The sequence below is a fragment of the Protopterus annectens genome, chromosome 9.part0 (genome assembly GCF_019279795.1).
Source record: "Protopterus annectens isolate FY-2018-M chromosome 9.part0, PAN1.0, whole genome shotgun sequence".
NCBI lineage: Eukaryota > Metazoa > Chordata > Ceratodontiformes > Protopteridae > Protopterus > Protopterus annectens.
This window is the reverse complement of record NC_056743.1, coordinates 1,235,524,641-1,235,548,947: the sequence shown is the minus strand read 5'-3', so window position 1 is coordinate 1,235,548,947 and position 24,307 is coordinate 1,235,524,641. Positions and strand designations below refer to the sequence as shown.

Genomic DNA, 24,307 nt, shown 5'->3' with positions numbered 1-24,307 from the left:
GACTAAATATTCCTTTATGCCAAAGGTGGTATCCAGTGTGGCCCTAAACCAAGCCATTCATTTACCCACCTTTTTTCCAAACCCCCAGAACAAAGGAGAAAGACTCCTGCACTCTTTGGACATTCACAGGCAATTACATTACTGCTTGGATAAAACTAAGGCTTTCAGAAAATCTGACCAGCTCTTTGTATCCTATGCTTCAGGATCACAAGGAAAAGCTATCTCAAAACAGACCATTTCAAAATGGATTGGACATTGCATACGTTTTTGTTACACACATCATGGGAAACCGGTACCTACTAGAATTAGGTCCCACTCCACCAGGACTACAGCTACATCAACAGCCTTTCTCAGGGGGGTACCAACCAAGGATATTTTGGAAGCTGCAACTTGGAGCTCAGTGCACACCTTCACCAAGCACTGTCACTTGCCTCTATACTCGAAGACTAGAGCTGGCTTTGCCACTGCAGTTCTGCAGGGCCTACTAGCTTCTCCAAACCCTGTTTAACTCCACCACCCATCCTTAGCTTTGGGATTCAACCCAAGTGTGATGATTGCAGCAGTGTAACACGATGAACATAGTATAGTTTTGTACCTACCATAAATGTAGATGTTCGAGTGTTCACAACTGCTGCAGTCCAGGTTACCCTCCCTCCATCCCCTCTGAACTAGCTGAACCTTTCTATACCTTTCCATCTCATACAACCTTTGTGGTGTATTTACTTGTAACTGAAGGTATTTGTATTTTTCTGTACATGTTTCATTGGCAATATGTATTGCCCTCCTAGTAGGGGGCACCTGACATCTGGGGCAAGAAAAACTGAAGAAAATGGTGTCTGATGCCTCTTGTATACCCCTGGCGCACTGACATCAGGGAAGATGTGACAGCAACCGATGCCAGACCAAGACTTTGGAACTTTGGCCGACTGCGGGGACCACCTGATGGCAGGATAACCAAAGTGTAATGACTGCAGCAGTTTGAACACTCTTAACATCTACATTTATGGTAGGTACAAAACTGTACTTTCTCATGGACAAAAACAGAAAACCTGTTAGGCTGGAAAAAAGGAGTCACTTATCACCACTGCCATAATTATTACAGATGCATGCTTATTGGGGTGGTTGAGGGGGGGTATTATCTAAACAGGACTGTACAAGGAATATGGACCCCTTAAGAGGCCAAATTGCACAGAACCATTTTGGAGATGAAGCAATTTTCCTTGTGTTACTGGCATTTCAGGATGAGTTTCCCTAAATTAGTGTGCGCCTCTAAGACAACATGGCAGTGATATAGTATGTAAACAAGCAGGGTGGAACCCCAGTCTTTCTTGCTGTGCAAAGAAAGTGAGAGTTTGGAAATGGACTAATATATTGCTTTCTGATGGCAACACGTATCTTGGGGACTTCCATCTTAATTTCATATGGGTTGAGCATACAGATGCTGCTCTCACGCAAATGGTCTCTGAACAGCTCAGTAGCTTTCAAGATCTTCCGCAAGTGGGGGAACACTTGTGATCTTTTTGCTTCGCCATTAAAAATCAAATGTTCTTCCACAAGATGGTTCCCCCACCTTTGGTCCCCAGGGCTCCTGTGTATCTTTCCTCCAGTACAACTCATCTACAGATTTTTACATAAAATGAAGATGTACAGGGGCAAGGTCTTTCTCATAGCTCCATTATGGGCTCTCCAGGTTTGATTCCCTGTGTTATGACCACATTTAAGAAGAAAACTTGTTCTTCCTCAGCATTGTCAATAGAAGTCTTTTTCATCTGGTCAGCTTCATGGAGACATTCACTTTTTCTTGTTGACCATATGGCTTCTCCACTTCCAGTGATGACCAGGAAATCCACACTCCAATCTGAAGTCATTTCCTTGATTACAGGCTGTCACAGATCCTCTACCACAAAGATATATAAAGGAAATGAGAAGGAATTCTCTGTTTGGGCTGCTAAACACCATGTAGATCCCTTTTCAGCCATTATATGTACTGACCTTTCTAGTAGGCATATTTAAAGCAGGGGTTAGTTACTCTTATCTAAAGGTTCATTTAGATGGTATTTCTTCATGTCACCAGTGATTGTCCTCTTCATCCTTAAGATTCACACAGATTTAGTAAAGCCTTTTTAAAGGGAGTATTTAATTCCATACCACCACTGACTTGCCCTGCTCCCCCACAGGATCTTAATTTTATTCTGGAGAAGTGTAGACCCCCCTTCAGTCTTCTGGCTCTGCTGTTGCAAAATTCCTGTTGTAGAAAACTCTCCTTGTAGCAGTCACTTCTGTTGAATGAGTTTGAGTTGCAGGTTTTATCTTGTAAGTTTCCCAGTGCCATTTTTTCATAAAGCCCTCCACCTCTCATTCTGTTTTTTGAACTTTATTCTCCCTATAGTAGGGTGTCACTAAGGACTAACCCATCATCCTTTATGCCTAAAGTTCCTATACAGTCAAATGTTATACTAGTCCATTCATCTCCCATTGCTTTCCCGAATCATTCCAATGGAGGAGACTAAGCTGCATGGTTTAGATGTACATAGACAACTCAGATTTTACCTTCACAGAACAAAGTATTCCAGTCACAAAAAAGATCATAAAGTAATTAGTGACACTGTCTAAATTGATGTCTTATGTTGCCTTCTTTTTTGTTGTGTTAACTTTATTGAATTATCACTTAAGACATAGGCAAACTTATAGTTATTTAAAAGAAAAGAAACCATGTTAACATGTTCAACTACAAACATTATGTATTACATATATTCTTTTATACAGTTATCGATGTCACGTTACATAAGTTCAGTTTTTTCCTTCCCTTAAAAATCACTTCTGCTAAACATTCTGTATATTATTCCCATACCTTCCATTTTTCTGTCATTTACTCCTTACCTTTTCTAAAGATCCAACTTCCAGTTCTTTTATCTTTGTTAAAAATATTCACTACTTCAGATACAGTTGGTTTAGACTTTGATTTCCATTTTCTAGTCATTTCTTTTTTGGCAGCCACCAGAATTAAAGTAAACAAGGTCTTATGTGTAGGCAATTCAATCCTGTATTCCAGCTCAAAAAAATTACTTCCTTAGTTACACACACTTGCTCACCCAATATTTCTGACAGAGTACTCTGCATGGATTTTTTTAAAGTCTGCCAACTTATTACATTCACAAAACATACCTTACTATATTACTATTGCAGTACTCTATACTACAGGAATCTCCTGTCAAGTGCAGTCCAGTATTCATCCTGTATACCAAAGCCTTATGATCTTGCATGCACAGTACGTCATACACATGCTTGCCTGCACAGCATTGCCACCTTCTGGACTTTGGTGTCTGTCCTGTCTTGTCTTAAGAAGGAATTCAAGTGGTGGATTCAGTCGTTTGCTCTCAATCCCAGTCTGCCCTTTCAGCCTCCAGTCTCTTCTCAATAACTGTTCACCAATGCCTCAGATATGGGGTGGCGGGCTTCATTTGGTAACCTGAAAGTTCAAGATCTCTGGCCATCCCCATCAGAAGTCAAACTGCATCAAAATCAGAGCTTAGTGCTCTGATTCTGGCCCTTAAAGCTTTTCATCCTATATTTTTTCCAGGGCTCTTGAAAGTGTACACATATAACACTACAGTGATATGGTATGCCAATAAGCAGGGAGGCACAAAATCTTACCTCTTCTGCAGGATGGCTCATCAGTTAACTCTTTAGGCAGTTTGCATTTCTTCTAAGCACAATCTAGTGGCAGACTCTGTGCGGGTCCAAAACACAGGCTCATGAATGGATGCTTCAAAGAAACTAATTGCTGGACATTGCCCATCGGTGGGATATTCCTCGGGTTCATCTTTTTGCCTCCCCGTTGAGCAGGCAGCTTCCTTTCTTCTGTTTGAGTGCCATACCATCTGGTGTGGAAGACTGACACCATTTCTTCACCTTGGAAGGAGATGTTTCTTTGTTTTCTCTCTTCCTCTACTACCAAGAGTCCTGCAGAAGATTCTGCTCAACTCATGAAAATTCTTGCTAGTGCCTCCCTTTTGGCCAAGACAGCACTAGTTCCCTTGCCTTAATGCATCTGGCCAGGGGCAGTCACCACAAGTTACCAGTTGGACCTCTTCACACAGGACAAGGTCTCTCATCCATCCTCACTTGTCCATTCTTCAATTGGCGCTGAGGAGGAAGAGGTTTGGTCCCTTTCAGGCACCTTTTTTCTGAGCACATGCTTAGGGTTATAGAGGAGGCTGGGAAACCCTCATCCAGAAAGTCTTGTATGGCCAAATGGAAAAGATTTTCTGGCTGGTGCCATGCTTGTCACAAGGACCCTTTTTCAGTGGTGGTCCCTGTGTTCCTATCTTATTTGTGAGTTGCTCCAATTTAGCTTGGCCTGTTCTTCTGTGAAGGCCCATTTGTCAGCCATTTCTGCTAGTCTGCCCTTGAATCCTCCATTGGCTTCTCATTTTGAGGTTGAACAATTTCTTAATGGTGTCCTGCATCTTAGGCCTCTGAAGAAACCTATTTCTCCTCCTTGGGACCTTGATTTTGTTTTGGAAAAATTGACTGTGGCTCCTTTTGAGCCTGCAGTTTCTGCTTCTTTCAACATTGTACCTGGAAGACTATTTTGTTGATGGCTGTTCTGCTCAGGGGGTTTGAGCTCCAGGCCCTTATGGTCATTCCTTTTTTGGTTTTTCACAGGGACAGGGTGTTCTTTTATACTAATCCTTTTTATGCCTAAGATAGTAAATGAGTTGTCTTTCAGTCAGTGCATCTCCCTTCCTTTTTCCCTTCTCAGTTTGGTAGTGAGAGAGTTTTGCATAACTTGGATATGCGCAGGCAGCTTAGGTGCCACCTGGAAAAAATTAAGGCCATTCATAAGTCTGACTAGTTTTTTGCTTCCTTTCATCCCAGGACATTGGGTTTGGCTGTTTCTAAGCAAAGAGTCTACTCCTGGATATCTAAGGCTATTTCTTTTTGTTGCACTTTTCATGGCTAATATTTGTGTACTTCTGGTCGAGCTTATTCCATTAAGGCTGTTGCCTGTTGTGCTTGCTTCAAGGGGTTGGGCAAGAATTCCATCCTTGAAGCTGCTACGTTTTTTCAGTGCATGCATTTACTAAGCATTATAAGTTGAATATGGTTTCTAGGGCCTGAACAGATTTTGCTAGAGCCATTTTGAGTTTGTTGGGGGCTCTTCTCAACCCTCCTCCTCTCATTCTGTTTTTCTGAACTTTACTCTCCCTATAGTAGAGTACTGCTGCAGTGATATACAAGGACATAGTACAGTTGTATAAAATATTACCATAACAGTAGATGTTCTTCTAATCACTATTGCCATATTCACGCTCTCTTGTTCTCATTTTTGTTGTGGATTCCCTGCTGGCTGAGGGTTTCCCCTTTCTCCTTCTGGATGTGCATGTACACCTTTGTCCTATGGAGACTGTTTTCTACTAGGGCAGTTCCGTTCTGGGTAACTGCATCAGTGTGTCACTTTTATGCCCTGCTTCCTGTGCGGGGAGCATGTGTGACATACGGTACATACAAGATCTTTAGGCTTTGGTATACTGGCCGAATATTGGGCTGCCCTGGATGTGAAATCCCTATAATAAAGAATACTGCAACAGTGAAGAGAGGGACAATCTACTGTTATGGTAAGCATACCTCTTAACTGTACAGATTTTTGCAGAATGTCTAGATTTTTGTCTCAACATTTGTCTGTTCCTCGTAAAATTTATGGTTTTCTGGAAAATCACTGTTATGACCTAAGGAATGAAATCCGTAAATGTCATACATTGAGTTTCAGACTTCATATCCTTTAGAAAATGCATTTTAACACAAAACTATTACTCTAGCTACTTTCTACGTTTATTAAGACCAATATTTAAAATGTGTCCCTATTTTTGGTCCTTTGTCCCCCGATTATGCAAGGCTTTGTCCAGATCTCTTGAGCTAAGAGGTTGAGAGTTATGATGGTAAGATTTTACACAAATATACTTTTCCGGTTACCTCTTTTTTTCCTCTTCACACCTCGAACATTTCCTCTGTACCTGAGGAAAAAGTTTTGGAGTCTGCTTGGAGTATAAAATACTAATACAAGCACTTCCAAGCAAAAATTCAAAATCTTCTCAACTTTGTTGTATATTTTGGAGTCGTACACATGTCCTCCCATTGTTTCCTTGTGAACTGCTTATCCAATAACTCTTCCCATGCTTTTTTAACCTCCTTCGATGGATTGCTATAGTTAACATGCAATGTTTTATATACGCTACTATTTATCCCTTTTTTAAAAGCAACTTCTGTTCTAGATTCAACTAAAAACTCTACCAGTGCAGGTCTTTTGTATAGGGATTCCCATATCCCTTTCTCTTTGCCTGTTCTCTCATATTAATCCCTGATATGGAAGGCAGTCTCAGGTATGCAGCCCAAATGTCTTCTTGGCCTTTTCCCATTCTTTTGCTTTTCCTTCTCTCATTATTTACTCCCAGTACCTTGGTTCCTTTACCAGTTTTTTTCCAGTAAATTCCAGCCACCTATTGCCTGTTCTCTAATTGGATTAGTTTCTCTCAGCAGAATCTCCGTTCTCCATTCTCATGTTGGCTTAGTTCTTAAAATACTTCTGCTACTTTATGAATATAATATTCTGTATGGCTGCTGTTCTTTAGGATCTGCATCCAAAATCCCATGCTCTCCTTGTTTCTTGAACCACCCCCCATTCCATCATCGTCCCTTTCCACTGAGTTATAACTTTCTGCTTGTGTTATGTATGAGAGCCTTAACTCTGTAACTCAAAAATATCCTTCAAATCGGGTAACCCTAATCCCCCCTGTTGTTTTGGAAGGATCAACTTATCCCAAGTGACCCTCTTCCCATCCCAGATGAAATCCTTCAACCCTTAATTACTGTCCGTTATTTCCCCTGTAGTTGATAAAATGTCAGATCTGTATATAAAACTAAAGGGGCTAAAAACATTTTAACTGCTCTACTATCTTGCTATCCATATCCATAAACAAGAGTTTCCAGTTTCTCAGTTTTGTATTCTATTTTTAGTCTCTTCCCACATATCCTTGGCCGTCTTAGCGTAATCCTTTTTAACCTATACTCCTAAATACATTTTATTATGTGCCTATAAATATGGGTATTGCTGAACTAATTTATTTGTGGTTACGTAGTTTACAGCTATAGTAACCCAGCCACTGGGAATGCACAAGCCAGTGCATTTCTTTGTGCCGGTCCCAAGCCCGGATAAATGGGGAGGGTTGCGTCAGGAAGGGCATCCGGCATAAAACTTCTGCCAAAAATTACTGATGCGGAGAACTTTTCATAATTGCATACCGGTTCGGTCGAGGCCCGGGTTAACAACGACCGCCACCAGTACTGTTAGCCAACAGGGTGCTGGCGGAAATTGGGCTACTGTTGGCCGAAGGAGAAGAGGAGGGCGAAGGCGTGCCCAAAGGCAGGAAGATAGGAGGAAGGTTAGGAGTGTAGCAGTGAGGGTAGGAACTTTGAATGTTGGCAGTATGACTGGTATAGGAAGAGAGCTAGCTGATATGATGGAGAGAAGGAAGGTTGATATATTGTGTGTGCAAGAGACCAGATGGAAGGGAAGTAAGGCCAGGTGTTTAGGAAACGGGTTCAAATTGTTTTATCATGGTGTGGATGGCAGGAGAAATGGGGTAGGGGTTATACTAAAGGAACAATATGCCAAGAGTGTTTTAGACGTGAAGAGAGTGTCTGACCGAGTGATGTTTATGAAGCTCGAAATTGATGGTGTAATGATGAATGTTGTTAGTGCATATGCTCCTCAAGTTGGGTGTGCGATGGAAGAGAAAGAGAAATTTTGGAGTGAGTTGGATGAAGTTGTGGTGAGTGTACCCAAGGGTGAGAGACTAGTGATTGGAGCGGACTTTAATGGGCATGTTGGTGAAGTGAACAGAGGGGATGAGGAAGTGATGGGTAGGTATGGTGTTAAGGAGAGGAATGCAGAAGGTCAGATGATTGTGGATTTTGCGAAAAGGATGGACATGGCTGTGGTGAATACGTATTTTAAGAAGAGGGTGGAGCATAGGGTGACGTACAAGAGTGGAGGAAGATGCTCACAAGTTGATTATATACTATGTAGGAGGGCCAGTCTTAAGGAGATTGGAGACTGTAAAGTGGTGGCAGGTGAAAGTGTAGTTAAGCAGCATAGATTAGTGGTATGTAGAATGACGTTGGTGATCAAGAAGAGGAGGAGGAATGTGAAAGCTGTGCCAAGGATTAAATGGTGGAAGTTAAAAAAGGGTGATTGTGAAGTGGAGTTTAGGGAAGAGTTAAGACAGGCACTGGGAGGCAGTGGAGAGTTACCGAATAGCTGGGTAACTACAGCAGAACTAGTAAGGGTGACTGCTAGAAAGGTGCTTGGTGTGACATCTGGACAGAGGAAGGAGGACAAGGAGACCTGGTGGTGGAATGAGGAAGTACAGGAGAGTATACAGAGGAAGAGGCTGGCGAAGAAGAAGTGGGATTGTCAAAGAGATGAAGAAAGTGGACATGAGTATAAGGAGATGAGGCGCATGGCAAAGAGAGAGGTGGCAAAAGCTAAGGATAGGGCATATGGAGAGTTGTATGAGAGATTGGACACTAAAGAGGGAGAAAAGGACCTGTACCGATTAGCTAGACAGAGGGACAGAGCTGGGAAAGATGTGCAGCATGTAAGGGTGATAAAGGATAGTGAGGGAAAGGTACTCACAAGAGAGGAGAGTGTGTTGAGTAGATGGAAAGAGTATTTTGAGAGGCTGATGAATGAAGAGAATGAGAGAGAGAGAAGGTTGGATGATGTGGGGATAGTGAATCAGGAAGTGAAACAGATTAGCAAGGAGGAAGTAAGGGCAGCTATGAAGAGGATGAAGAATGGAAAGGCTGTTGGCCCAGATGACATACCAATGGAAGCATGGAGGTGCTTAGGAGTAATGGCAGTGGAATTTCTAACTAGATTGTTTAATGAAATTTTGGAAAGTCAGAGGATGCCTGAGGAGTGGAGAAAAAGTGTTTTGGTACCTATCTTTAAGAATAAGGGTGATGTGCAGAGCTGCAGTAACTACAGAGGATAAAACTGATTAGTCACAGCTTGAAGTTATGGGAAAGAGTAGTGGAAGCAAGGTTAAGAAGGGAGGTGATGATTAGTGATCAGCAGTATGGTTTCATGCCAGGAAAGAGCACTACAGATGCAATGTTTGCTCTGAGAGTGTTGATGGAGAAATACAGAGAAGGTCAGAAGGAGTTGCATTGCGTCTTTGTAGACTTGGAGAAAGCATATGACAGGGTGCCTAGAGAAGAGTTGTGGTATTGTATGAGGAAGTCGGGAGTGGCAGAGAAGTACGTAAGAGTGGTACAGGATATGTACGAGGGTAGTGTGACAGTGGTGAGGACTGCAGTGGGAGTGACAGATCCGTTTAAGGTGGAGGTGGGATTACATCAAGGATCAGCTCTGAGTCCTTTCTTATTTGCAGTGGTGATGGACAGGTTGACAGATGAGATCAGACAGGAGGCTCCGTGGACTATGATGTTTGCAGATGACATTGTGATCTGTAGTGAGAGTAGGAATCAGGTTGAGGAGATTCTGGAGAGGTGGAGATATGCTCTAGAGAGCAGAGGAATGAGGGTCAGCAGGGCTAAGACAGAATATATGTGTGTAAATGAGAGGGAGGGTAGAGGAATGGTGAGGATGCAGGGAGTAGAGTTGGTAAAGGTGGACGAGTTTAAGTACTTGGGATCAACAGTTCAGAGTAATGGTGAATGTGGAAGAGAGGTGAAGAAGAGAGTACAGGCAGGGTGGAATGGGTGGAGAAGAGTGTCAGGAGTGATTTGTGACAGACGGGTATCCGTAAGAGTGAAAGGAAGGTCTACAAGAGTGTAGTGAGACCAGCTATGTTATATGGGTTGGAGGCAGTGGCATGGACAAAAAGGCAGGAGTCAGAGCTGGATGTGGCAGAGTTAAAGATGTTAAGATTTGCAATCGGTGTGACTAGGATGGATAGGATTAGGAATCGGTATATTAGAGGGTCAGCTCATGTTGGACAGTTTGGAGACAAAGCAAGAGAGACGAGATTGCGTTGGTTTGGACATGTGCTGAGGAGGGATGATGGGTATATTGGGAAAAAGATGCTAAGGATGAAGCTGCCAGGTAAGAGGAATAGAGGAAGGCCTAAGATAAGGTTTATGGACGTGGTGAGAGAGGACATGCAGGCGGTTGGTGTGACAGAGCAAGATGCAGAGGATAGGAAGAAATGGAAAGAGATGATCCGCTGTGGCGACCCCTAACGGGAAAAGCCGAAAGAGAATGATGAGTTTACAGCTATAGTGTTTTTGTCTTCATTCATTTTGTATCCCAAAAATTCTTGAAGCTGTTTAACAATGTTCCTCAGCATTGGGGTGTCCTTTACTGGTTTTATCAGGTACAAAAATATTGTCTGCAAATAAAGCCATCTTTTCTTGATTACCATACCACTTGTATCTTTGAATTTCTGGGTCACTTATCTTTGCTTTTGGCTCTAAAGGTGATGTAAATAAAGGTGAAAGAGGATACCCCTGCCTGGTTCCTGTATTCATACACACCTTGTCAGAGAGGAACCATCCCATTTAAAATTTTAGCCTCTGATCCCTCATATAACCTCCTATTTAGCCTTATTGTATCTGGGGAATGCAGATGCTTCCTTTGCCTTACTCATAAAATCACAGCTTATTCTGTTGAATGCTTTCTGTACATCAAACCCCACCAAAAGCAATGGTATCTTGTGTTCTGCTTCTCTCCGAATCATTTTTCTGTTAATTTCAAATGTTTGCCTCCCCTCCAGAAAACCACACTGATCCATGTCTGTTAATTTTGACAACACCCATGTCATTGTTTTAGCCATTATAGACTTAAACGTGTTATAGGCCTAGTTTAAAACTGAAATGAGTCTATATGAAGCTGTTTGATAGGTCTTTACCATCTTTGGGTATTACAGCCACCACTGATTTCTTCCAGGATGTAGGTGCTTCCCTTCCTTTTTAAGATTCTGTTAAACAAAACCTTCCAGATCTTTGACTTTCTCCCTCCTAGCTTCTAAACGTCCACGGAAATGCCATCTATTCCTGGAGACTCTCCTGAAGATTGAGTATACATAAATATTTCCTCTTAATACCTGTACAGGATCTGTTTATTTTTCTTGTTATAGGCTCCCTAAGTTTGACAACCCTTTCTATTTTCTGTTGCGTAAGTCATTGTGCTAAAAGTTTTTGTGTTCTGGAGATATCCAAAATTATTTTTTAATAATTTTTCTAAAGTCATGCACATGCATATTATCCAGATAATCCCTTATTTTCCCTTTAGCTTTCTGGATTTGCACCTCTTGTTCTGAGAGATTCCCTTTATATTCTGCAATATATTAACCTTTGTCAGGCACTCTACTTAACCATTTTTCTACCTTTTTGTTAAACTCCACTTTCATGTTATCCTGCTCACTAACTATAACTTATGAAGAAATTATCTTTTCTAATAACTCTTGAATAATTTCCACAACCCATTCTTTAAATTCCTCGGACTTTAATAGGTAAGTGGGGAAGTGCTAGTGCCACTTTTTTTTTTTCATTACACTGTATGTCTTGGTTGTTATCGATGCGTGATCTGAAAAACTTACTGGATTTGTGTCGAAGGTTTCAATTAAATGCGCTTTCTCCTTTGAAATATATTTTCTTTCTAGTCTAGCCCAGTTATTGTACCTTGAAAACAGAGGTAATCCTGAGGGTCGAGTGAAGTCTGGTATCCCACCTGTGATCCAGATGGTGACAGGACTAACAAGAAGCAAGAGTATAAAGGACAAGTCCAAATAAAATCACTTTAGTGTAGCAGGTCTAGGAGACTGTGCGTCTGTCTCTCTGATACCCTTCCTGTGGGAGGAATAAAAAGAACTTGAAGTTTCCAGTAGTTTATTCAGTTAAGTAGGTAGATAAGTGTTCTTGTTCCAATACACATGATATGCCCTTTCAGTTAAATTCTGCTGTGGAATGCTAGTCCACTTAATTATTTTTGTTTCATAAAATTAATACAGTCTGTCTGTTCTAGTTTCTGTAGTACAGCAGGAAATCTCAGGTGTTTTCTGCGTGCTCTGTTGTCTACCATTTTTTGAAACCGCTTTAATTGAGCAGTCTCATACTCGGCCAGCCTTTTCATAACAACCTCTGATTTTTGCAGTTTTATCAGTTCATATGAATGTTTGTTTAAAGCAGTTTCCATTTTTCCAGCCTTTTGTTATTTTATTTGAAAATACTCCTTCAATGTTTCGTTTATTTTAATTGACTGAGAGCATACCTCTCATCCTCTTGGTGCTAGAAATCAGGACACAGCCTGACAGAATAGGGGACAAAGGCCCAAAAATAAGGGCAGATTTTAAATATTGCTCTTATAAACTTAGAAAATTGCTAGAGTAACAGGGTTTGTGTTAACATGTATTTTCTGAAGGATGTGAAATATGTCATTTAGTGACTTCAGTCATCAGATCATCCCAATGATTTGCCAGGAATCACAGATTTTATGACAAGCAGACCAAAAATGAGACAAAAATCTGGATAGCTGAGAGGTATGGTTGACTACTTATTTTTTCCTCTACATTACTGGAAGCCATTTCTTGTACCAAAGCTGAATCTTGAACTGCTTTTTGCGTAACAGCAGCATTCTTCCCGATTATTTTATCTTTACCCTTTCTAATTGGTTTTCTCTCAGGCTATTTAAGTTGGTTGTTTGCCAGCTTCCAGGCAGTGCACTTACTGGCCAGTAACTAAATGATTCTAAAACAGGCAGAATCACTGACTCTTATCTGTCAGTTTATTTTTTCACACTGGGAAAGCTGAAATAGTGTGCAACCATCTTGGAAAACAGTGTTTTTTTTTTTTTTTTTTATATAGACAAGTGCCTACCTTCCAAAACAAAAGTGCACTTCAGTGTTCAAGCTATGTCCATGGCCTTTCTCGGAAATTTGTCCTTGGAAGAATTGTGTGTTGCTGCCACATGGTCTGTTAACATACTTTTGCCACACATTGCAGTTTGGAAATATATAAAGCTCAGACCCCCTTCAGGGTCACGCTTCTCAAAGGTGTGTTGTGTTAGACCTCACAAGTCTGCTGTGGATTCTGTCCATCAGTTTGTGTCAAGACAGGACCAGCATAAATATATAAATTGTGTACGTAATAGAATGTTTGATTTTTAGCTGGTATCTGTCCAGACTCCAGAACAACTCACCCCCCCCCCCCCCAAATCGTAAATATCCACAGGCACCACCAGGAACGAATACTAAAGTCCAAATGTACAAACACAGCTTTAATAAAAACGAACTGAACACACATATACTGCTGACATTAACGTTCGTTCGTCATTTGGACTTTAACGAACGTTAATGTCAGCAGTATGTGTGTTCAGTTTGTTTTTATTAAACCTGTGTTTGTACATTTGGAATTTGGTATTCATTCCTGGTGGTGCCTGTGTATATTTATAAGTTCTTTTTGGTACCTTGGTGATTATTTTTTTTTAGAGTTCCCCTTCAAATCAACCTATTTGGAGGAATGTAGAGGCTCACCAGAGGCCTTATTTGGCTATTGGATCCTATGTTATTCTCATGTTCAGTGAGGCCCGTTCCATAACTTTTCCAAGATAATTGTCTAAATTCAGTCTTTCTGGAAATTCAGATGGCATCAAGGCATTGTGGGTTAGGAAAGGAGTTCATGCTAACAAGAATTTGTTGCCATGGAAACACAGCCATCTTCATGATCAGTTATCTCTAGTGTCTAGGCAAATAAACAGCCAAGTCTAATATTCTGTCAAGTGCAAAAATTGCATTTCTAATACTTAACTCACCAAATTATCTCTGTGTTTTTGCTAGCGTAACTTAGCTTTATTTTACATGTAGCAGTCATACATTTGAGTTTCTTCCTTTTCAGGCTGAATATTGTGCTCTTTTTAATCTGCAAGCCTGTTCAAGTACTTGTCTGCACTATTTAAGGAGTCTGTATATGATGACTACTAATTTTCATGCGTCTTCTGTTGAAATACCTGGTCTGTGTACTACAGCTGCATGGGGTTAATTGGGCCTAAAAAAGGATAGCTGTAACAACTGCCAGTACCCAGTTACCATGTAAATGTATTTTAATGATGCATACATTTTTTGTTTCTGCCTTTATTGTAGTTTTTTTTATTGCCATCATTGTTCAGTGACTTATTTGTTTTACTTTTTAGTTACGTCACAAGAAGAGTAATGAAGATCTGTCTGTGTTACTACAGGTAGGGCCTGATACTGTCTGCTGCTTGCTTCATTTTTTTTTATCCCCCTTGTTTACTCCCAAGTGGCTGGAATGCCTTTTTGTTGTGAAACATAAATGCTGGTTGTAATTGTTTTTTGCAGTGTAATGGATTAGAATTCATAAACATTTACAAGGGTAAAATTATTAATCTTTTACACTTGTCTATTTTATCCATTTCTTCTGTAGCTGTGCATTACCCTGGTATTTTATACATTTTGCCTGTTAGGCTATCCTGTTTTGCATTTATTTTGTAGACATTCAGTCAAATATCTCAGAACTGTGGATGCTCAAGTTTGCTAATGACGAGAGGGGCACAATTATCTGCTTATCCAGTGATATTAAGTTGCTCCAGCAAAGGGTGGACTTATTCACAGGATAGACCTACAGAGGAAAAGTTTTACTCCCCCAAATAATGTGGATGTTATGTTCTTTGAAAAAACTGTGTGAGAATGAATTAAGAAAAATTCTTAAAAACAGTAAGTATGAACATGACAACCTCAGCAATGAAGAGAGAAAAGGGTTATATGATTTAGCTAAGAACAGTAATATGCGTATTATGAAGCCTGTCAAAAGAGGGGGCCTAATAATCATGTCTCATTTTGACTATGTGTTCTCAATGACCCCCTCGCTTACAGTAGGGCTACTAAGAATGAAATTAATAGGGCATATGCCAGGATCGATTTATACATGCTAGATGCACTCTTTCAGGGAGCTGTAGATGAGAGAGTTCAGGTTTCTTACAGTAGAACATCCTGTTAAACCAGTGATTTTTGGGATCCCCAAGATTCACAAGTGTCCCAGTAACCCACCATTTAGACCTATTGTTGCGGTTAGGGGATCCAAAATGGAACCCCTTGCTTCCTTTTTTGGATGAGAAGACTAATAAGGTTGTGGTTGAGGCAGAACATATACTAAGGGACTCTTGGCATTGTTTGGATCGACTTAGAGCTTTTGGGGTATCTGATACCTTTTCTTTTCTTTTACAGTGGATGTAAATGTATTTTCTATTATACCCCATGAGGAGGGGCTGCATTCCGTTTGTGAGAGTTTGAGAAGCAAAGTAATTGACAAAACAAGGATAAACATTCTGGTGGAACTTATACTACAGTTTTGAGGGGGAGATTTACCACCAAACACCTGGGGTAGCCACGAAAGCAAAGTTCGCCCCCATATTTGCCAATCTAGTGCTTTTGCATTGGGAAGAAACGTATCTTTCCTTCAGAATTTATGTCCAAGATCCTTTTATACAATAAGTTTTTGGACAATATTCTGATTTTGTGGCAAGGTAATGAGCTACAGGCTACAAAGTTTGATGTTTTGAACAACACTACCCCATTCCTTAAGTTTACTAGTTCATGGCACCCAGATGAAACTAACATTCTGGATATCCATCTAAATAGAGAAAGGGGAGTTTTACATTGTAGCACATACAGGAAGAAAACTTTTTCTAATTCTGTGTTACATTTTGTAAGTTGTCACCCCTTTGATCAAAAGAAGGGAATTAAGGATCAGATGGTTAGATTGTTAAGTCTAGCAAGTGACAATGACACCTTTAGAGAGGAGTTGTATAAACTGGTAGGGATGTTTTTGGAAAAGGGGTACCCCTAAACCTGTTACAGAAAGTTAGGCACGAAATTCTTGAAGTACTATATTTCGGCCTATTTTGTGTTCTGAAATTGTGAAGAATACTGTAAATAAGGTGATAAGTAATGTTAGTGCTATGATTTTGAGATATAATCACTGTGCTTGCACCACTGTCGATAGCCATCAACAATGCTTGGCAGATTGGTTCTGTAAGAATATCTTGGGGCACAAGCCAAAGATTGTTTATAGCAGGGGAAGGAATATTAAAAATATTCTTGAGGATTCTAAACGGAGCCAACAAAGGTCTATAATGCTTGTGTGGAGCATGTAAGTTTTGCAGATATATCAATGATGGCCCTTAACATTTCCATTCATGGATTTGAACGTACTTTATCTTGCCAAAGAAGGTGCAGCTGCAACACTACTATGTTGGTGTATGTTGCTACCTGCATGAGCTGCCACAGTTTCTACATGGGCAAGACTGTACATAGATTAAGGGATAGAGTAGCAGAACATGTGAGGGCAATCAAATCTAAAAATCAACACAATGCTCTATACATTCACAGTATAATCTGCACTAACTTTAACAAGTTTATCTTTTTTGTGATAGACAAGGTGCTACTGTGTGAAGGGGGGAGGGGTGAACAATTAAAAGTAGAAATTATGGAGATAAAATGGCAAATTAGGCTTGATGCCACATCATCCCCCCAGGCTTGAATGACAACATTGCAGTTTTACCTATTTTAAAAGAAAGGGCAAGGGTTAAAGTAATTAATTAACTGCATTTTATTTGACATTTCAATAACACATCTATTACACATATATAATGTATATGTTTTTTAATCATATGGCTATATAAGCTGTAAAAGTGTTTTGTGTTTTCTGGAGAAAACTTAAGGTTTTATTTACCTTTATTAACTGTGTTTTTATTAAAAAAAAAATTCAACGTGACATCACATGAAATGATTGGTTGGTTTTGCTTACATCACTATTTAAACCAAGTTGTTTGTATCCCATGTCACTCTGAGGAAACCCTATTTTAATGGTGAAAGTGCTTAGTTTATGGGACTTGCTGTTTTTGGTTCGCGTCATTAAAGTGGAGTTTCTCTGCTCATTTTGGGTTGGTCTGTGTTTTATTTTTTGTACTATTCACATACCTGATGTACTGAAAAAGGTTTCAAGCTAAATGCAAAAATCGACAAAAAAAAACTGCTTCCAATTAAACAACACTCAGTGGAGAGATAAGGTGCTTAACTAAACATGTTCCCAACCTTTGGAATAAGTTACCACTGTGAATCAAAGTAGCGGTTTGTCCGCCTTTAAGGCTTGTCTTGACAGTTGAATAGGTAGACACAAATTTACATGAGGGCTATCCTGTATGGATTTGGGAGGTGATTGTGATGCCCCTGCACTAGCCCCGTAATCAATGAGCCTCAGTCCTCACCACTAACCCCAGTGAGGGATGTGGACATTGGGAGAATGACAAGTACACACACAGTAAAGTATAAATGTTAAGTTGTCAATCTCGCCTTCATTCTTGCTTGATGGGTTCGGAGCCGATCCTCGGCTCCGACTCGGCACTTGCTTTAGCTCGAGAACTCCTTTTACCAGCTCGAGGCAGCCCCATATCCCATGATGCAAGGCAGTAAGTACCCAGATCTCGTTTGCCGCTTCGCTTGGGAGGTCTTCTCTTTACCAGCTCCTGGTAAGTAGTTCACATTTGTGATTTTTTCAAGCCCCTTTTTAGTTTAAAACTAATTTTTGATAGTTTAAATTTATTTCTACCCTTTTCTGACAGAAATTCCCTGTCTCTTTTAAATTTTTGTTAGTCAATTTTCCCTATCCCATCCCCCCCCTGTTAGGGTGTGTGTGTTGGTGTTTTATAGAATACCTCTTGGTATTTTTGTTTAATTTAATTTTGACTAGTGTGTCTGTGTGTTGTGTCGGCACCATGTCAAAGGAGAGGGTCTCAGGTTTTAAGAAGTGTGACTCGTGCTGTCAGAAGATGTCTCTGACAGACGGTCACACTTCTTGCCTGTATTGTCTGGGCCCTCTTCACCTGCAGGACTCCTGTGCTATTTGTCACTCCTTCAGCCAGAGAGTCCTGCAGGAGAGGCAACAAGTTGATTCTTAGGGGCCTTCTTAAGCCGGAGGGCTCTCCGGCTAAGTCGGCTCCACCAAAATCAACAAAACCTGCCAAGGCCCAGGCTTCTGTATCTAAGCCTGCGGCCTCGGCCCGACTGCATTGAGTCGAGATCGGCTCCGCTGGAGCCGATTCTGGATTGACAGCCTTCGCACCGATGGCTATCGGTGCCGAATCTGTATTGTCCACTTCGATGTCGGCTCCGATCGGTTCCGACACCCATGTGGCACAGGCATCGGGGTCGGCCCGATCGGCTCCGACACCGTTACTTTGGTGGCTGTATCGGCTCCGCTGGAGCCGATACATCGGCGTTCTGTCGGCTCCGAAGTCGGCGCCGACAGGATCGATAGTATCGGCTCCGATGGCTCCTTCCAGGGAGAGGGCGTGGTCTCCTTCCTTGGAGCCCATACTTTCGGCTCGGCTTCACCTCTTCTATCGGAACGGAGCCATCGGAGCCGATCTTCAAGGTCATCCAGGTTGTCAGATCATGACCTAGAGAGAGTGGTCAGTAGATTACTCAAGTCACAGGTACTGGCCCAAATGTTACACAGTCCGTCTCAGCAGACGACTGTTGGTCCACACCCCGTTACAGTTCCTCCTTCAACTCTACCCCAGAGCTTGGAGTTGGAGTCTTCGGCATGGTTACTGCTACGGCTGGAGGACGGATACCCCTTCTGTTCCTTCAGCCCCTACTCTTATCTCCTCTTCCTTAGAGGGATTCGTGGTCGGGCTTCCATGGTCTCCTCCGAGGGGTGAGTGGCATCGGACCCTTGTCCGAGCCCGCTCTTCCCCTTGGAGCCTCGGCCTTGGTGAGCTCGGCTCCGACATCTGCCTCGGAGACTTCCTTTTCGGTGGTCCCTGGAGTTCCTAGCTCTTCGGAGCGGGTTCTCTCGGACCTGCCTGGGAGGGGAGCATTCGAGGTGATGAAGAGTGTACTGGCCACTGGTATCAGTCAGCAGTCTCTTCCCGTAGCTCCTCCCTCTATAGTACCTGTTGACATCTCTGCCACTTCTCTTGCTACAGGACCCAGAGATCCTCCGCCTCAGGTTTCCCCATTGGGAATTTCCCCTCTTCCGAGGATTCTCCTGATGTTTCGGGAGATCCTCCTAGGAAGAGGACTTGTAAGAGGAAGCATGTAGACTCCCCTGAGTCTGTCACTTCGGATACTGACTTTGATGAGTCAGAGGGATCCCTAGATCCCCTCTGAGGATGTCTCCTTCTCAGACATCCTAGAACTTCTGAAACAGAGGGGAAACTGGCCCACCAACAATCCCTCTGAGGATGAGTCAGTATACCTAGAGGCGTTTGGATCTCGGCCCTCCACCTCCTGGGTGTCTCCGCCTTTCGACCCCCTTATGCAGGTTATTGAACGAAAGGCGTGGGCAGCTCCTGACTCTGTAGAGCCAGTCCCTAGGAGGCCTTCTAAATTTATCACTGCCCCTAGTGACAAACAATTCCTTACCAAGGGTGTCCCCGCTGATGCCATGGTGGTGGCTGCGGCCACCAAAAGAAACTTGCAGGTCCTTCCGTGCCGCCCATCCTCCTAATAAGGACTCTAGGACCATGGATAGGTATGCAAGCGGATGTTTTCCTCAGCGACCTTTGCTATGCTCGCTGAATTATCTTTGTCACTTCACCAGACTCCAGAGAGATATCCTGAAGGAGCTGGGAGAAGTAGTTCAGGATCCTACAGCTGCAGGGGCTCAAGAAAAGATTGCTTCGCAGCTAGGAACCCTCAATTCCATTGCTAACTCCTCCATGCGGCTAATATCTTATGCTGCGGATGGAGCAGTAGAGCCGCAGGCACAGGTGTGGCTCTTAGACGCCAAGCCTGGATGCGGCTATGTGATTTTGCGGATCCTTTTAAGGCGTCCTTCACAAATTCTCCCTTTGATGGGTCAGCTTTGTTTGGCCCTCAGGTGAAGGAAACCTTGACCAGGTGTGAGCAGGACGGCAAGACTCTTTCTGCTGTTGGAGTCCGTTTTCCACCCCTTCTAGGCCTTATCCCAAAGGACAGAAGGGTGGGAAGATGTGGTTCCGTAAATCCCAAGGAGTCACGCCGATTCACGTGGTCAGTTTACCCCTAGAGGCAGAGGGGTAACAACAACAGACGCCGCTCTAGAGGCAGAGGGGTCCAAGAACCAGGGAAACAGGGAGCCTCTCTCTGATAAGCCCTTTCAGCATCCCTGAGGTGTTGCCCGGCTGTCCCTCCTTGTAGGCAGTCGTTGTAAGATTATCACTGTACCCAGAAGCCTGGCATTCCCTCACTCAAGACAGATGGGTACAGTCGATCATATCCAAGGGTTACATAATTCCTTTCGAGGAAAGTCCCTTCCCTCAGGTTCCCTTCCAGATGTACCACCCGGTCTAAGGGAAATTGCAGAGTTAGAAATCGCAAAACTACTGCAAAAAAGAGCCATTCAGCCAGTTACAATAGACCATTCAGAGCCCGGAATCTACTCAAGATTCTTTTGGTCCCCAAAAGACGGGAGACTGGAGACCAATATTGGATCTCAGCAGACTCAACAAGTCTGTCAGGAAGACAAGATTCCGAATGGTCACTCTTCAGTCAATTCTGCCCTTCTTACAGAAGGACAACTGGATGTGCTCAATAGATCTTCAGGATGCGTACTATCACATCAAAATTCACAGACGCTCCAGGAGATTTCTCCGCTGGCTGGGGTCCAGTCACTTCCAGTTCAGAGCCCTGCCCTTTGGTCTCACTACAGCCCCAGAGTGTTCACCAAATGCATGGCAGTGGTCACGGCTCACCTGAGACGTCAAGGATTCCAGGTGTTTCCGTATCTCGATGACTGGCTCCTGTCAGCCACCACCAGGCATCAGCTTATACAAGCCAGGGATTACACAATAGACCTTTGTTCTCATTTAGGCATCTCAATCAACTTCGAAAAGTCATCCTTATCGCCCTGCCAGTCTATTACCTTCATAGGCGCAAACTTAAACACTGTTCGGATGTCAGCTACCCTTACAGAACAAAGAGTTTCAGACATTCAGACTCATGTCAGGATCATTCTGGCCAGCAAGAAAGTACAGGCCAGAATGGTTCTAAAGGTATTAGGTCTCATGGCTGCGGCCATTACTCTTCTTCCCCTGGCTCGATTCTACATGCGCCTCCTTCAGTGGATGCTGTTCACACAGTGGTCATACCAGCAACTCCCAATGCGTCACCAGATTCTGGTGACACAGACATGCAAACAGCATCTTACTTGGTGGATCACATCGTCTCAGGTTCACCAAGGCAGGTGCTTTGTACCCCCGTCCCCGATAGCCACTGTCACCACGGATGCCTCCCTGATCGGGTGGGGGGGTCATTATCAGGGCAGGATGGTTCATGGGACGTGGCAACCGTTCGAGTACCATCTGCACATAAATGTCCTGGAGATGAGAGCAGTGCTTTTAACGTTGCAAGCCCTCAACGACTTTCTTCCCGTAGGGACAATTGCAGTCCACACAGACAACATGTCTGTAGTGTGGTATATCAACAAACAGGGCGGAACCAAGTCCTACCCCTTGTGTCGAAGCGCTCAGACTTTGGCAATGGGCGATCTCCTCTCATCGGTTTCTGGTAGCAACGCATATCCCTGGGAAAACCAACATCATAGCGGACAGATTGAGCAGAGCTATCCTCATGCCTCACGAAAGTGGTCTCTCAAACAATCTATAGCGGAAGAAATTTTTCTGGAATGGGGTCGTCCATATTGCGATCTTTTTGCTACTCCCCAAAACAGCAAATGTCCAGACTTCTTCAGCCTCTTCCCTCTATCAGGCCATCCCCCCAGAGACGCTCTGACCCAGGATTGGCCCCAGGGACTTCTTTATGCCTTCCCTCCATTTCCTCTGATCCCTCAGGTGATCCAGAAAGCTACCGTTTTGAGAGCCAAATTGATTCTCATTGCCCCTTACTGGCCTCGACAAGTTTGGTTCCCGTTCCTCCATCATCACCTTTTGGTGCAGCCGTGGCATCTGGACCCAGTGCCAGATCTACTGATTCACCAATCCGGTCAGCTGCACCGGTCAATCCCTTCTCTCAACCTCACAGCATGGTTGCTCCACTTCCTTCCTTAGCCAGGCTTCCTTTGATCTCTAACCCAGTTAGAGACATCATAGTAGCTTCACTAAAATCCTCTACCAGGAGGATTTACACAAGCAAATGGAACGTTTCTCTTATTGGGCTAAGGCCCAAAATATTGATCCTTTTACTGCCCCTGTTCAGGCAGTTTTGGACTTCTTAGCAGAGATTTTTCATGCAGGCTCCTCTTCTTCCACAGTCAGAGTTCAATTGGCTGCTATTTCAAATTTTCATGTCGGGATAGCAGATCATAATATTATGTCCCATAGGCTCTGCAGGGCCTTCTTGAAAGGAATTTTCCTACTAAAGCCTCCAATCAGGAATCCTCCTCCTCAGTGGGATCTAAATTTAGTGCTGACATCCTTGATTCTTCCCCCCTTTGAGCCAGCTGTTTCTTGTTCCCTGAAATATCTTTCTTGGAAAACTTTATTCCTAGTGGCTATTACATCTGCCAGGAGGGTGTCTGAACTTCATGCTCTTTCGGTTCGACCCCCCTATCTGATTTTTCACAAAGACAGAGTATCTTTGAGGACTAATCCATCCTTTTTACCTAAAGTCGCTTCAAAAAACAATCTGAATCAATCCATTGATCTCCCTGTATTTTTTCCTAACTATTCAGATAGAGCTGAACAAAAGCTACATTATCTTGACGTCCACCGTCAACTTAGATATTATTTGGATAGAACAAAAAAAATTAGAAAATCTGATCAACTTTTTGTTTCCTATGCGGATAATAAAAAAGGCCTTCCTGTTTCTAAAGTGACTTTGTCCAGATGGCTTTCTTCGGTCATCACTGAAATTTATACACTCGGGAAAACAGCTGTGCTCAAAACCTAAAGCACATTCAACTAGGAGTTTAGCTACTTCTACAGCCTTTCAAGCTAGACTTCCTTTGGACACTATTTGTGCGGCGGCCACTTGGGCCACTCCTCACACTTTTGTTTCCCATTACAAATTGGACTTGGCCTCCAGGGACAGAGCCAGTTTTGGCTCTACAGTCCTCAAGAGTTTGTTCCATTGAGCCACCCAGGATAGAGGTGCTAGGACGCGGTCCCATCAAGCAAGAATGAAGGCGAGATTGACAACTTAACATTAAGAAGTTATGTACCTACCATAACGCTCCATGTTAGTTGTCTTCTCGCCTTCTTTCTTCGACCCTCCCTCCTTCCCCCTGGCCTGGACAGACCTTGTATAAGAAACTATTATACTAAGGACCATTCAGACCTGGTCCTTTTTCCATCTGTAAGTTTCTTCTTCCTTTGGGAAGTATATATTTTTTGCTTGGTGTTATTGCCCTTTGTCAACAAACGAGATCTGGGTACTTACTGCCTTGCATCATGGGATATGGGGCTGCCTCGAGCTGGTAAAAGGAGTTCTCGAGCTAAAGCAAGTGCCGAGTCGGAGCCGAGGATTGGCTCCGAACCCATCAAGCAAGAAAGAAGGCGAGAGAAGACAACTAACATGGAACGTTATGGTAGGTACATAACTTCTTATTTTCCTTAAGAGCACACAGAGATCACAGTCAGTCTGTGGCTGGTTTCTCTTTCTCTCTCCAGATCCCCAGTAAAACTCCCCACTGGCACAGCTATAGGGTTAAGATCTCAGCTGAGTGGTCAAGCCAAAACCTCCAGCACCCTCTGTCCAGCCAGTGCTTTGTGTCCCTGCCCAAGTAGCTGACGCACACACATTGAAATATGATTTGTATACAAACACACACACACTCCTGGGGGAAGGCTGGCACAGATTCACTAGCTAAGCCGCCTCCTGCCCAGACTGTATGGTATTACCAGCTGCCACCAACCACCCTTATTTATCAGCTACTATAAAGCCCTTACCATAGGGTGACCAATTCTACTGTGTAAAGTTCCTGTTGTCCTAATGGCAAGTGTGTCCAAGACTTTTAAGGCCATTTAAGAATGGCCTATACAGTGGGACTAAATACATGCAAGTACTCTGAGTTTAAACAAACCAGCCACAATTAAAGGGGTTCAGTACATTTAATAATAAGTAAAAGAACAAGACAATTCTCAATAACTCAGCACAGTGGCAACAGAGTTCAGAATCACAGGAAATATTGTAAAACATTGCAGGACACTCTCACATAAATACAGAAAACGTCTAGACTAATCTTACTATATTCCTCTCTCTCTCTCTGAGAGATACTATGATCCAAGTCTTACAGAGCAAGGCAAATACAGATGAGAAGTGCC

The 24,307-nt window shown here is 42.7% G+C and overlaps 1 protein-coding gene across 1 annotated transcript in view; it reads left to right on the top strand.

Annotated features, from left to right (window-relative positions):
• Positions 1 to 24,307, top strand: part of LOC122810645 (MLX-interacting protein-like) — a 1,455,256-nt gene that overhangs the window by 658,940 nt on the left and 772,009 nt on the right. Inside the window, exon 5 of the mRNA XM_044082218.1 lies at positions 14,216 to 14,260. Coding sequence (XP_043938153.1) covers positions 14,216 to 14,260 — 45 coding nt within the window. The remainder of the gene's footprint in view (positions 1 to 14,215; positions 14,261 to 24,307) is intronic.